The 16,185-nt window shown below is 42.1% G+C and overlaps 1 protein-coding gene across 1 annotated transcript in view; it reads left to right on the plus strand.

Annotated features, from left to right (window-relative positions):
- dhcr24 (24-dehydrocholesterol reductase) overlaps nucleotides 1–15,847 on the plus strand; it is a 26,567-nt gene extending 10,720 nt beyond the window's left edge. The window contains 12 exon segments of the mRNA XM_023999254.3: nucleotides 4,857–5,012; nucleotides 5,102–5,207; nucleotides 8,987–9,105; nucleotides 13,141–13,345; nucleotides 13,348–13,403; nucleotides 13,585–13,728; nucleotides 14,198–14,269; nucleotides 14,271–14,331; nucleotides 14,334–14,369; nucleotides 14,372–14,394; nucleotides 14,755–14,933; nucleotides 15,045–15,847. Coding sequence (XP_023855022.1) covers nucleotides 4,857–5,012; nucleotides 5,102–5,207; nucleotides 8,987–9,105; nucleotides 13,141–13,345; nucleotides 13,348–13,403; nucleotides 13,585–13,728; nucleotides 14,198–14,269; nucleotides 14,271–14,331; nucleotides 14,334–14,369; nucleotides 14,372–14,394; nucleotides 14,755–14,933; nucleotides 15,045–15,198 — 1,311 coding nt within the window. The 3' untranslated portion in view covers nucleotides 15,199–15,847.
- The last annotated feature ends 338 nt before the right edge of the window (nucleotides 15,848–16,185 follow it).

Genomic DNA, 16,185 nt, shown 5'->3' on the forward strand with positions numbered 1-16,185 from the left:
CCCCTGAGAGAGATAATATAGGTTGCGATGGAGCGCGATGAGGCGTGCGGCATAGGCAAGAGTGCAGTAGATGGTATACAATACAGTAAATACAGTTGAAGTCGGAAGTTTACATTACACTTAGGTTTGAGTCATTAAAACTCGTTTTTCAACCACGCCACAAATTTTTGTTAACAAACTATAGTTTTTGGGAGGTCGGTTAGGACATCTACTTTGTGCATGACACAAGTAATCTTTCCAACAATTGTTTACAGACAGATTATTCCAATTTCAGTGGGTCGAAGTTTACATTACACTAAGTTGACTGGCCTTTAAACAGCTTGGACAATTCCAGAAATTATATCATGACTTTAGAAGATTCAGATAGGCTAGTTGACATCATTTGAGTCAATTGGAGGTGTACATGTGGATGTATTTCAAGACCTACTTCAAACTCAGTGCCTCTTTGCTTGACATCATGGAAATCAAAAGAATCATGTCCTCAGAAAACCTTCACAAGTCTAGTTCATCCTTGGGAGCAATTTCCAAATGCCAGAAAGTACCACTTTCATCTGTATCAAACAATAGTACGCAAGTATAGAAGACATGGAACCACGCAGCCATCATACGACTCAGGAAGGAGACGCGTTCTGTCTCCTAGAGATGAACGTACTTTAGTGCGAAAAGTGCAAATCAATCCCAAAACAGCAACAATATCAAAGTTTGTCACGTGCGCCAATACAACAGGTGTAGACCTTACAGTGAAATGCTTACTTACAGGCTCTAACCAATAGTGTAAAAAAGGTATTAGGTGAACAATAGGTAAGTAAAGAAATAAAAAATAGTAAAAAGACCGTGAAAATTAACAGTAGCGAGGCTATAAAAGTAGCGAGGCTACATACAGACACGGTTTAGTCAAGCTGATTGAGGTATTATGTACATGTAGATATGGTTAATAGTGACTATGCATATATGATGAACAGAGAGTAGCAGTAGCGTAAAAGAGGGGTGTGGTGGGTGGCGGAACACAATGCAGAATAGCCGGTTAGCCAATGTGCCGGAGCACTTGGTTGGTCAGGGGGCAATTGAGGTAGTATGTACATGAATGCATAGATAAAGTGACTATGCATATATGATAAACGGAGAGCAGCAGCAGTGTAAAAAGGGGTTGGGGGGCACACAATGCAAATAGTCCGGGCAGCCCATTTGATTACCTGTTCTTGGAGTCCTCCTTTTTCCTGTAGTCCACAATCATCTCCTTAGTCTTGGTTACGTTGAGGGTATGGCTGTTTATCTGGCACCATTCCGCCAGGTGTCTGACCTCCTCCTATAGGCTCGTCGTTGTTCTTGATCAGGCCTACCACTGTTGTGTCGTCTGCAAACTTAATGATGGTGTTGGAGTCGTGCCTAGCCATGCAGTTGTGGATGAACAGGGATTAAGAACTGAGCACCCACCCCTGGGGGGTCTCCAGTGTTGAGGATCAGCGTAGGCAGAGTGTTGTGCTACCTTACCCTCGCCACCTGGGGGCGGCCCATCAGGGAAGTTCAGGATCCAGTTGCAGAGGGAGGTGTTTAGTCCCAGGATCCTTAGCTTAGTGATTAGCTTTGAGGGTACTATGGTGTTGAAGCTGAGCCATAGTTCAATGAATAACATTCTCACATAACTGTTTCTTTTGTCCAGGTGGAAAAGGGCAGTGTGGGAGTGCAATAGACGATTACATCATCTGTGGATTGTTTGGGCGGTATGCAAATTGGAGTGGGTCTAGGGTTTTTTCTGTGAATATATCTGTTTTGATTGTGACCATTACCAGACTTTCAAAGAGCACTTATGTGGCTACGGACGTGAGTGCTACGGGTCTGTAGTCATTTAGGCAGGTTGCCTTTGTGTTTCTTGGGCACAGGGACCATGTGGTATGCTTAAAACATGCTGGTATTACAGACTCATCAGGGACAGGTGATAGTCAGTGAAGACACCTGCCAGTTGGTCAGCACATGCCGCGGAGCACACACCCTCGGTAATCCGTCTGGCCCCGTAGCCTTGTGTATGTTGACCTGTTTAAAGAGTAACGTCGCTCCGGAGAGCGTGATCGCACAGTGTCCCAGAACATGTGCTGATGCTTTCATGCATGCCTCTAGTGTTGCTTGCCTCGAAGGCGAGCATAGAAGTGCTTTAGCTCGTGTCTGGTAGGGCTCGTGTCACTGGGCAGCTCGGCGGCGTGTGCTTCCCTTTAAGTCTGTAATAGTTTGTCAAACTCTGCCACATAAGAACGAGCGTTCGGAGCCGGTGTTGTATGATTCAATCTTAGCCCTGTATTGATGCTTTGCCTGTTTTGATGGTTCGTCACAGGGCATTTCTTGTAAGCTTCCGGTTAGAGTCCCGCACCTTGAAGGCGGCAAGCTCTACCCTTAGTTCAGTGTCGAATGTTGCCTGATATCCATGGCTTCTGGTTGGGGTATGTACGTACAGTCACTGTGGGGACGACGTCCTCAATTGCACTAACTTGATAAAGCCAGTAACTGATTGGTGGTGTACATCGGAAGAATCCCGGAACATGTTCAGTCTGTGCTAGCAAAACAGTCCTGTAGTTTAGCATCTGCTTCATTCTGACACTTTTTATAGACCGAGTCACTGGTGCTCTGCCTGCTTTAATTTCCTTGTAAGCAGGAATCAGGAGGATATAGTTGTGGTTGTGATTTACCAAATGGAGGGTGCGAGGGAGAGCTTTGTACGCGTCTCTGTGTGTGGAGTACAGGTGATTAGAATTTTTTCCCTCTGGTTGCACATTAACATGTTGATAGAAATTTTGGTAAGAACTGATTTAAGTTCCTTGCATTAAAGTCACCGGCCACTAGGAGCGCCTCTGGGTGAGTGGTTTCCTGTTTGCTTATTTCTTATACAGCTGACTGAGTGCGGTCTTAGTGCCAGCATCTGTCTGTGGTGGTAATATACAGCCCGAAAGTATAGCTGAAAACTCTCTAGGCAAGTAGTGTGGCCTGCAATTTATCACAATATACTCTACTTCAGACGGACAAATTTGAGAGACTTCCTTAGATTTTGTGCACCGCTGTTGTTTACAAATATGCACAGACCGCCCCCCCGTCTTTTCTGGAGTGTACTGTTTATCTTGCCGGTGCAGCGTATCCCGCTAGCTGATATATCCATGTCGTCATTCAGCCACGATTCCGTGAAATGATAGGATATTACAGTTTTATTACAGTTTTTGATGTCCCGTTGGTAGGATATGTCTCGTTGGTAGGACCTTGTGAAGATGCTGGAGGAAACCGGTACAAAAGTATCTATATCCATAGTAAAACAAGTCCTATATCGACATAACCTGAAAGGCCGCTCAGCAAGGAAGAAGCCACTGCTCCAAACGCATAAAAAAAAGCCAGACTACGGTTTGCAACTACACATGCGGACAAAGATCGTACCTTTTGGAGAAAGTTCCTCTGGTCTGATGAAACAAAATAGAACTGTCCATAATAACCATTGTGTAATACCAGTCTCAACGTCAACAGTGAAGAGGGCGACTCCGGGAGCTGGTCTTCTAGCAGAGTTGCAAAGAAAAAGCCATATCTCAGACTGGCCAATAAAAATAAAAGATTAGATGGGCAAAAGAACACAGACACTGGAACAGAGGAATCTGCCTAGAAGCCAGATCCGGAGTCGCCTCTTCACTGTTGACGTTGAGACTAGTGTTTTGCGGGTACTATTTAATGAAAGCTGCAGTTGAGGACTTGTGAGGCGTCTGTTTTCTCAAACTAGATTCCTCTACGTACTTGTCCTCTTGCTCAGTTGTGCACTGGGGCTCCCATCCTCTTTCTATTCTGGTTAGAGCAGTTTGCGCTGTCTTTTGAAGGGAGTAGTACACAGCGGTGTACGAGATCTTCAGTTTCTTGGCAATTCTCACATGGAATACCTTCATTTTCAGAACAAGATAAGACTGATGATTTCAGAAGAAAGTTCTTGTTTCTGGCCATTTAAACCTTAATATCGACCCACAAATGCTGATGCCCAGATACTCACTAGTCTAAGAAGAGGCCAGTTTTATTGCTTCTTTAATCAGGACAACAGTTTTCAGTGTGCTAACATAATTGCAAAAGGGTTTCTAATGATCAATTAGCTTTTAAAATGATAAACTTGGATTAGCTAACACAACGTGCCATTGGAACACAGGAGTGATGGTTGCTGATAATGGCTTCTGTATGCCTATGTAGATATTCCATTAAAAAAGCAGCCGTTTCCAGCTACAATAGTCATTTACAACATTAACAATGTCTACACTGTATTTCTGATCAATTTGATATTTTAAGACAAAAATGTGCTTTTCTTTCAAAAACAAGGACATTTCTAAGTGACCCCAAACTTTTGAACGGTAGTATTACCGTTCAAAAGTTTGGGGTCACTTAGAAATGTCCTTATATTTTTTTCTTTGCCCCACCTGCCCTGAATGACGGGTCACCACTGCTTCTATGCCATAAAGTTCCAGACCTTTAGGCAGGGGCCATAGCGTTCAGAGTGGTTAGAGAGGCAAGCCAGCAACTGGAGGATTGCTAGTCCGAATCCTGGGTTTGACGGGGGAAAAAATCAAGCGTGAAGTGAGCTGGCAACAGGATGGTTGCTGGTACCAAATCCTAGAATCCATTGCCTGCTGTTGTGCCCTTGAGCAAGGTACTTAACCCCCCACAACAACAGCTCCCCGGGCACCCTGTGTGGCAGCCCCCCTCACCTCTCCAAAACCTGTATGTGTATGTACACGTGTCTTTCGAAGGGTTGGGTTAAAAGCGTAAGTCAAATTTTGGTTGGACCTTGTGCAATTTCCGAATAAATTGAGCTTAATCTTAATCTACAGTATAATACTGTCTGTGTGTTGCAGGTGCGCGAATGGAGGAAGGAGGGGGGGAAAACCCACATGTGTACAGGTCGTCCAGGCTGGCTGACTGTCTCTCTCAGAGTGGGGAAATACAAGAAGACCAATAAGAACATCATGATCAACATGATGGACATACTGGAGGTGGACACACAGAGACAGGTAGGAGATCAAACACACACACTAGCTCTGTATATAAAAGTGTGTGTGTGTGTAAACTCYTATGACCTGGACATGTGCATGTATAACAGGTGGTTCGTGTGGAGCCCCTGGTCAACATGGGCCAGATAACTGCTCTCCTCAACTCCCTGGGCTGGACTCTGCCTGTGCTGCCAGAACTGGACGACCTCACTGTCGGTACGCTACGCATCTCGTTACCATATCATCTGCATATCATCCTCATATATTGGTTGTATATGGCTCAGGTTATATTGTGTGGTGGTATATGTTATTTTATAAACTGGGTGGTTCGAGCCCTGGATGCTGATTGGCTGACAGCTGTGGTATATCAGACCGTATACCACAGGTATGACAAAACATTTTTACTGCTCTAATTAGGTTGCTAACCAGTTTATAATAGTAATAAGGCACCTCGGGGGTTTGTGGTATATGGCCAATATACCACGTCTAAGGGCTGTATCCAGGCACTCCATGTTGCGTCAGGCTTAAGAACAGACCTTAGCCGTGGTATATTGGCCATATACCACAAATCCCTGAGGTGCCTTATTGCTTAGGTATATGGTTTGGGGTTATAATGTAGTATATATTGTTGTATGGCTATGTTATATGCTAGATTTTGTTTGATTGTTGTTCTCTAAACATGCTCATGATATGATGCTGAAGTACAAAAATCAAACTAGTAGTAGTATTTTAAATGTTAATAAAAAAAACTGTGGTACACATTAATGTTATAAAATTATCGTTCTATTTATCGTTATCGCATCAATTCAGGCAATTTATCGCAATATGGAATTTTGTCCATATCGCCCAGCTCTAGTATATACACTGATTGTACAAAACATTAAGAACACCTGATCTTTCCATGACAGACTGATCAGGTGAAAGCTATGATCCTTATTGATGTCACCTGTTACATCCACTTCAATCAGTGTAGATAATGAGGGAGAGACCAGTTAAAGAAGGAGTTTTAAGTCTTGAGACAACTGAGACATGGATTGTGTTATGTGTGTCATTCAGAGGGTGAATGGGCAAGACAAATATATTAATTGCTTTTTGAACGGGGTATGGTAGTAGGTGCCAGGCACCGCGGTTTGTGTCATGCACTGTACCGCTGCTGGCTATTCACACATCACTTCCCGTGAGTATCAAGAAATGGTCCACCCCTAAAGGGCATCCAGACCAATTTGGAAAAAACAATCCAAATCTAACACTGATTTGAAGTGATTTAACAAGTGACATCAATAAAGGATTATAGCTTTCACCTGGTCAGTCTATGTCATGGAAAGAGCAGGTGTTCGTAATGTTTTGTACACTCAGTGTATGGTGGGATATGTTGTTGTCCTATACAACGACTGTCAAATTGTCATCCAGAGGGGTATATACACAAGAGCCAAATATTCTGAAATAACCGTTTCTTTTTCTTTCTTTTTTTTTTAAGATGAGAGTGAAATATGCATGGTCTAATTCAACTCAACAACAAAAAAACACATACTATGTTTTAGCTTCTTAATCTAACGGGATCGGTGTCCTATACAGGGACGGTTGAGCTAAACGTCGCTAATGTGATTAGCATGACGTTGTAATAACAAGAAAATGTCCCGGACATAGACATGTCTTATATGGGCAGAAAAGCTTAAATTCTGTTAATGCTAACTGCACTCTCCAATTTACAGTAGCTATTACAGGAAAAAAGACTCAATGCTGTTGTTTGAGAAAAGTGCACATGTAACGTAGTGAAATGGCTAGCTAGTTAGCGGTGGTGGCGCGCTAATAGCCTTCTTCAATCGGTGACGTCACTTCTCTGTAGACTTTGAAGTAGTGGTTCCCCTTGCTGCTCTGCAAGGGCCGCGGCTTTTGTGGAAGCGATGGGTTAACGAGTGTTATGGTGACTGTTGTTGATGTGTGCAGGAGGTCCCTGGTTCGCGCCGGGTCGGGCGGAGGGGACGGACTAAGGTTAAACTGTTACACACGGAACAAAAACTTATCACGGCAACTGGTTTGAATAACATTCACCTCTGAATGATATAATGTACTTCAGTATCTGTGCTCTGATTTGTAGCATAGTTTTGTTTGATCAAATACATTTTCAAATTCAAATGTGAAATGGGGATCTAAGTTTGAAACGCCTGCTGTCCCTGGCTACACCCCCCACCTCCGCCTGGCATTCTAATGTGGCCAGTTAGTGTATAAGCTAATTATCTATCATGTATGACATTCCTGGGAGTGTGTAAACTTTTATTTTGTATTACCATATAATTTTTGTATGTTCTCTATAGTTATGTACTTGAAAATGAATCAATTGACCAATTCGGAACATTTGGGCAGACTTGATACAAAATATTGTCCAGTATTGCAAGGCTTCACTGGATCAATCTGAAACTTTGCACCCACACTGCTAAATCTAAATTGTGCCTAAACTGCAATATTATATGATGGCCTTTCTCTTGCATTTCAAAGATGGGAAAAGAGAAAAAAATATAAAAACCTCGTGTTTTTTTGGTTTGTATTATCTTTTACCAGATCTAATGTYTTATATTCTCCAACATTAATTTCAAATTTCCACAAACTTCAAAGTGTTTTCTTTCAAATGGTATCAAGAATATGCATATCCTTGCTTCAAGTCCTGAGCTACAGGCAGTTAGATTTGTGTCATTTTAGGTGAATATTTAAAAAAAGGGTCAGATCCTTAAGAGGTTGAACCCGAAAATCAGTAGTTATTTCTGGTTGTTTATCAAAGTTAGCTGGCTAACTCATTGATTGTAGTATACTCCTCTGTAGCTTAGCAGTTCCATGGCATATCATCCATCAGGGTTGTTTATTTCGGGTTGTGATAACCATCACACTCTCTTATTGGATTGGATGATACATGGTTTATAGATGGTAGAGTTCCGAAGGTGAAACTCAGAGGAAATGGTTTCGGAAGTGCACAGCGCCCCTGGATCAGATTCCATAATGGTTTTCCCGATCCATGAATGTTAGATCAACAGCTTAATGTTTTCCCATCAGCACGCTGTAGATTCATCTGGATTTCCACAGAGACTCTCTCTCACACACACAACCGAGGAACTGTTTGAGTGTTTACCCTGCTCTCTGCTTTTTCACCTGTGAGGGTATTGAGTTCCCCGAATCCCTAAAGTGTCCTCACTTTTGTCAGTGTTGTTTTTGTTGTCCTCTGCTGTTCTATGTTGTTGTTATTATTATTATTATTATTATTATTTTTTAACAGTTTTTATTATTATTCTGTTTTCAATGAATCGTCAGAATAAACAGCATTTGACAAATACCTTGTCAGTGCACGTCCATATCACATAATAATAATCATTACATGCTTATCAATAACATACTGTAAGGAGCATTCATAGTGCATGCAAGAAACAATAGACGCTATGCTAATTGATTTCAACATTATAAGAAAAACTAAAAATAGGATAAATAAAAAAATAACCCCCCCCCCCAAAAAAACAAACATTTCACCCGAGTGACCCTTTTGATTTAACTCAAGAGATCTTACACTTTTAGCTGCATTTCACCACATTAACAAGGTTATTTCATTGTCACCTTGAGAATGAGAAGTGGACAATTCCAAAAGAACAATATCTAAAAACTAGAAGACCCATTGGAGCCATGCCAGTGTATGTGGGGGCTTCCATCTTAAGGCAAGGTACTGTTGTATCTTGACTGTTCCTGAGCATTTGGGCGGCATGTAGCCTAGTGGTTAAAGCGTTGGGCTAGTAACCGAAAGGTTGCTAGACCGAATCCCCGAGCMGACAYYYTAAAAACCTGTCGTTCTGCCCCTGAACAAGGCAGTTAAKCCACTGTTCCTAGGCCGTCATTGTAAATAAGAATGTGTTCTTAACTGACTTGCCTAGTTAAATAAAGGTTAAATWAAAAAAATAGTATTCCCCCATGTTTTACTAAATAATCAAGCCTACTCTCTCTCCCCTCTCTCTCTCTAGGAGGTCTTGTGATGGGTACAGGTATTGAGTCGTCCTCTCATATCTATGGACTCTTCCAGCACATCTGTGTTGCCTTTGAGCTGGTGCTGGCTGATGGCAGCCTGGTCCGCTGTACTGAGGTGAGCAGAGCTCTCTTTACTGTTTGACTCTTTGAGAGAACCTTGTAGTCGGAGAAGAGCAATACTACAGCCTCCCATTCTATAACAGAGTAATTACTACAGACCTCCAGTTCTATAACTAACAGAGTAATACTACAGACCTCCAGTTCTATAACTACAGAGTAATACTACAGACTCCAGTTCTATAACAGAGTAATACTACAGACCTCCAGTTCTATAACTAGAGTAATACTACAGACCTCCAGTCTATATAACAGAGTAATACTACAGACCTCCAGTTCTATAACTAACAGAGTAATACTACAGACCTCCAGTTCTATAACAGAGTAAATACTACAGACCTCCAGTTCTATAACTGAGTAATACTACAGACCTCCAGTTCTATAACAGAGTAATACTACAGACCTCCAGTTCTATAACTAACAGAGTAATACTACAGACCTCCAGTTCTATAACTAACAGAGTAATACTACAGACTCCAGTTCTATAACTAAAGAGTAATACTACAGACCTCCAGTTCTATAACTAACTGAGTAATACTACAGAACCTCCAGTTCTATAACTGAGTAATACTTACAGACTCCCAGTTCTAACAGAGTAATCACTACAGACCTCCAGTTCTATAACTAACAGAGTAATACTACAGACCTCCAGTTCTATAACTAAGAGAGTAATGCTACAGACCTCCAGTTCTATAACAGAGTAATACTACAGACCTCCAGTTCTATAACAGAGTAATACTACAGACCTCCAGTTCTATAACTGAGTAATACTACAGACCTCCAGTTCTATAACTGAGTAATACTACAGACCTCCAGTTCTATAACTAACAGAGTAATACTACAGACCTCCAGTTCTATAACTAACAGAGTAATACTACAGACCTCCAGTTCTATAACTGAGTATACTACAACCTCCAGTTCTATAACTGAGTAATACTACAGACCTCCAGTTCTATAACTAACAGAGTAATACTACAGACCTCCAGTTCTATAACTAACAGAGTAATACTACAAACCTCCAGTTCTATAACTGAGTAACTACAGACCTCCAGTTCTATAACAGAGTAATTACTACAGACCTCCAGTTCTATAACTAACAGAGTAATACTACAGACCTCCAGTTCTATAACTAACAGAGTAATACTACAGACCTCCAGTTCTATAACTAACAAGAGTAATGCTACAGACCTCCAGTTCTATAACTAACAGAGTATTGCTACAGACGTCCAGTTCTATAACTACAGAGTATTGCTACAGACTCCAGTTCTATAACTAACAGAGTAATACTACAGACCTCCAGTTCTATAACTAACAGAGATTGCTACAGACCTCCAGTTCTATAACTATCAGAGTATTGCTACAGACGTCCAGTTCTATAACTATCAGAGTAATACTACAGACCTCCAGTTCTATAACTAACAGAGTATTGCTACAGACCTCCAGTTCTATAACTATCGAGTATTGCTACAGACGTCCAGTTCTATAAACTATCAGAGTATTGCTACAGACCTCCAGTTCTATTAACTAACAGAGTAATACTACAGACCTCCAGTTCTATAACTAACAGAGTAATACTACAGACCTCCAGTTCTATAACTAACAGAGTATTGCTACAGACCTCCAGTTCTATAACTAACAGAGTATTGCTACAGACGTCCAGTTCTATAACTATCAGAGTATTGCTACAGACCTCCAGTTCTATAACTAACAGAGTATTGCTACCAGACGTCCAGTTCTATAAACTAACAGAGTATTGCTACAGACCTCCAGTTCTATAACTATCAGAGTATTGCTACAGACGTCCAGTTCTATAACTATCAGAGTATTGCTACAGACCTCCAGTTCTATAACTATCAGAGTATTGCTACAGACCTCCAGTTCTATAACTAACAGCAGTATTGCTACAGACCTCCAGTTCTATAACTTAAAGAGTATTGCTACAGACGTCCATTCTATAACTAACAGAGTAATTGCTACAGACCTCCAGTTCTATAACTAACAGAGTAATGCTACAGACCTCCAGTTCTATAACTAACAGAGTATTGCTACAGACGTCCAGTTCTATAACTATCAGAGTATTGCTACAGACCTCCAGTTCTATAACTAACAGAGTAATACTACAGACCTCCAGTTCTATAACTAACAGAGTAATACTACAGACCTCCAGTTCTATAACTAACAGAGTAATACTACAAACCTCCAGTTCTATAACAGAGTAATTCTACAGACCTCCAGTTCTATAACTAACAGAGTAATACTACAGACCTCCAGTTCTATAACAGAGTAATACTACAGACCTCCAGTTCTATAACTAACAGAGTATTGCTACAGACCTCCAGTTCTATAACAGAGTAATACTACAGACCTCCAGTTCTATAACTATCAGAGTTTGCTACAGACCTCCAGTTCTATAACTAACAGAGTAATACTACAAACCTCCCAGTTCTATAACTAACAGAGTAATACTACAGACCTCCAGTTCTATAACAGAGTAATACTACAGACCTCCAGTTCTATAACTAACAGAGTAATACTACAGACCTCCAGTTCTATAACTAACAGAGTAATACTACAGACCTCCAGTTCTATAACAGAGTAATACTACAGACTCCAGTTCTATAACTAACAGAGTAATACTACAGACCTCCAGTTCTATAACTAACAGTAATACTACAGACCTCCAGTTCTATAACTAACAGAGATTGCTACAGACCTCCAGTTCTATAACTAACAGAGTAATACGACAAGACCTCCAGTTCTATAACAGAGTAATACTACAGACCTCCAGTTCTATAACAGAGTAATACTACAGACCTCCAGTTCTATAACAGAGTAATACTACAGACCTCCAGTTCTATAACTAACAGAGTAATACGACAGACCTCCAGTTCTATAACTGAGTAATACTACAGACCTCCAGTTTTATACAGAGTATGCTACAGACCTCCAGTTCTATAACTAACAAAGTAATACTACAGACCTCCAGTTCTATAACTAACAGAGTAATACTACAGACCTCCAGTTCTATAACTAACAGAGTAATACTACAGACCTCCAGTTCTATAACTAACAGAGTAATACTACAGACCTCCAGATCTATAACAATAGAGTAATACTACAGACCTCCAGTTCTATAACAAAGTATTGCTACAGACCTCCAGTTCTAATAACAGAGTAATACTACAGACCTCCAGTTCTATAACAAAAGTATTGCTACAGACCTCCAGTTCTATAACTAACAGAGTAATACTACAGACCTCCAGTTCTATAACAAAATATTGCTACAGACCTCCAGTTCTATAACTAACAGAGTATCCTACAGACCTCCAGTTCTATAACAGAGTAATACTACAGACCTCCAGTTCTATAACTAACAGAGTAATACTACAGACTCCAGTTCTATAACAAAGTATTGCTACAGACCTCCAGTTCTATAACTAACAGAGTAATACTACAGACCTCCAGTTCTATAACTAGCAGAGTAATACTACAGACCTCCAGTTCTATAACTAACAGAGTAATACTACAGACCTCCAGTTCTATAACAAAGTATTGCTACAGACCTCCAGTTCTATAACTAACAGAGTAATACTACAGACCCCAGTTCTATAACTAACAGAGTAATACTACAGACCTCCAGTTCTATAACTAACAGAGTATTGCTACAGACTCCAGTTCTATAACTAACAGAGTAATACTACAGACCTCCAGTTCTATAACTAACAGAGTATTGCTACAGACCTCCAGTTCTATAACTAACAGAGTATTGCTACAGACCTCCAGTTCTATAACTAACAGAGATATGCTACAGACCTCCAGTTCTATAACTAACAGAGTATTGCTACAGACCTCCAATCCATTAGTAAACACAAGCCAACACCTAGCTACAGCTAATCTGGAAACAAAGGTTTGACAGTACAACAGAGAGAGAGAAAGGAAAGAGATAGAAAGGAGGAGGATAGTTTCTGTCCTTGCTGTGTGGCTCTCTTACAGGAGGGGAACTGTTGTTCTGTGTGTTTGTGGTCTCTAACAGGAGGAGAATTCTGACCTGTTCCACGCGTGCCTTGTCGTCCTGTGAACTCTGGGTTTCCTGGTTGCCGCGGAAATAAAGATCGTCCCTGCGAGGTTGTGGGTTCGTTTGCAGTATGAGCCAATCAGAGGGCTGGAGAACATCTGCCGTCGGTTCAGTGAGGCGTCTGAGGACAAGAACAACACATTTGTAGAAGGACTGCAGTACTCACTGATGAAGCTGTTATCATGACTGGCACTATGACTGACACGGCTGAACCCGACAAGGTGAGAGAGGGAAAGCGAGAAAGAATGACAGGGTACACTGAGAAGGACGAGAGGAGGAGATGCTGTCTGTCTGCAAGAGCTAACCATAACTCTCCTGTGTGTGTGTGTGTGTGTGTGTGTGTGTGTGTGTGTGTGTGTGTGTGTGTGTGTGTGTGTGTGTGTGTGTGTGTGTGTGTGTCAGATCAACCGGATCGGCCTGCACTATAAGCCTTGGTTCTTCAAGCACGTTGAGAGATACTTGAAAGAGAACAAGAAAGCAGTAGAGTACATCCCTCTACGCCACTACTACCACAGACACACACGATCCATCTTCTGGGAGCTCCAGGTACAACACACACACACAATGCATTAGACAGATGATACAAAGTGACCCTTTTATCCTGCAGATTCAGCATGTCATCATATTCTCCCCCAGCTCATGCATTAGTATCCCTAATGCACACACACACACACACACACACACACAACACACACACACACACCACACACACACACACACACACACACACACACACACTCCATTAGGAAGTCATGTGTGGTTGCTGGTAATTGTTTCTTTCCTAACCTTAAATGATGTTATAAATAATGTAGTTTTCTCTGGCAGACGGAGGATGTTTGTTGGGGAAGGGGAGAGGATGGGTAAGGAGGCAGTTTTACAAGCTTCCTGATATTCTATCCTTATTGAGGGTCATGGTCTGTAGGCGGTACAGTACAATAGCAAACTTCTTAAATGTACTGGACACCACTGCACTGCTGGAAAGCGGATTCCTGTTAACATGAATGTGTGTCTCCAGGACATCATCCCGTTTGGTAACCACCCAGTGTTCCGGTGGTTGTTTGGCTGGATGGTTCCTCCTAAGATCTCTTCTGTTGAAGCTGACCCAGGGAGAGACCATCAGACAGCTGTATGAGCAGCACCATGTTGTCCAGGAATGCTGGTCCCCATGAAACACATCCAGACCGCTATTGCACGCTTCACCAGGACATCCACGTAAGACACATACTTTGCATGATTCCACAGCGTAACATATACCCTAATAAATTAGACAAACTCAAGTGTGACTGAGTTGGTAGATCTCGTTTTAAGGGTGTGACTGAGTTGGTGCAGTATGTCTCGTTGTAGGGGTGTGACTGAGTTGGTATGTCTCGTTGTAGGGGTGTGACTGAGTTGGTATGTCTCGTTGTAGGAATGTACAGAGTTGGTATGTCTCGTTGTAGGGTGTGACAGAGTTGGTATGTCTTGTTGTAGGGGTGTGACTGAGTTGTATGTCTCGTTGTAGGGGTGTGACTGAGTTGGTGCAGTATGTCTCGTTGTAGGGGTGTGACCGAGTTGGTATGTCCCTCCCTGCAGGTGTACCCTCTGTGGTTGTGTCCGTTCATGCTCCCCCCGGGCCGGGGGATGGTTCATCCTAAAGGTGAGGAGGCAGAGCTGTATGTGGACATCGGAGCGTATGGAGAACCCGGAGTTAAACACTTCCAGGCTAAAGCCTCGTGTAGACAGCTGGAGCAGTTTGTCAGGGAGGTGCACGGGTGAGTTTAACACACACACACATACCAACCCTTACACACACGCACCCCAACAGGGGCTATAGACAGTAGGGAGTTAGGGTTCAGATTGTGATGATGTGTGTGTGTCTCCAGGTTCCAGATGCTCTATGCTGATGTGTACATGGAGCGCAGTGAGTTCTGGGAGATGTTTGACGGGACGTTGTATCACCGTCTGAGGAAGGAGCTTGGCTGTCAGGACGCTTTCCCCGAGGTCTACGACAAGATCTGCAAAGCTGCACGACACTGACCTCTAACCTCTGATACTTTCAACTCTGCCATCCCACCAGCAACAATATGAAGATGAGAGCCTTTAAGGAGTGTTTGCACCGTGTTCACATCCTGTTTGTATTGTAAATTCCACTGAATGTGAATGTGCTGATGAAGCAAACACAGCCCTAACAGCTGCCTGTTTTGATGTCTAACCTCTGACCCCTAACCCCAACACCAGCCTGCCCTGACCTCTAGCTCATAACCCTAGGAGACCTGTGCTGTCATTTGTTTGTTTTAACATTCCATAATTTGACTATTAAGGGGTATATTTCCTTTGTAAGATGTCCAGTCATTTGAACTGACTGTAGCTTTAATGATYCAATGCCCTCTGCCTGTTATACAACACATATCCAGTCTGCTCTTCCATCTATCATGTGTTTAGAATCTATCCTGACATATGGAGCATGTTTCTTTGTGTCCACTGTGATCACATCACTCTGCCTTAAACTCATCTGATGATTATTGGTTCGCACGTCATCTGTAGTGTTTAATCAATCACATTTTCCTCTGGCTTGTGGAAGAACAGTCACCTGTTCTCAGTCCGTGTGTGTGTGCGTGTTCAGAGAGAAAGGACGTCACTGTTTTTGTTGATGTATGATAATAAAGTTTGATTTGTCAACAGTAAATCTCTCTACTACTTTCTACGGTACCAAACATAGACATCTCATGTTGATCAATATAGATTTGAGTATAGTTTGAAACTTTGATGGTTGAATCCTAAGTCTGGGGCGTGCTGCTTGTGTGTATGCCGTGTGTCTTTGCAGCTGTCATCAAAGCGTTCCTTCTGGGCGGCACCAGGAAACTCTGTCAGAGAAAGGTCTCTCGTTTCAGGTCGGGTATCACTGTGTGTCTTACTGTGTGCTTGTCTCTGTCAGGTTTGTGAAGGTATCTCCGTGTCTGGGATCTGAAGGAGGAGGTGTGGCCATTGTCAGTCTTACTCCACCCCTTTTCTGCAATGTCATAA

The sequence above is a fragment of the Salvelinus sp. IW2-2015 genome, linkage group LG13, assembly GCF_002910315.2.
Source record: "Salvelinus sp. IW2-2015 linkage group LG13, ASM291031v2, whole genome shotgun sequence".
Classification (NCBI taxonomy): domain Eukaryota; kingdom Metazoa; phylum Chordata; class Actinopteri; order Salmoniformes; family Salmonidae; genus Salvelinus; species Salvelinus sp. IW2-2015.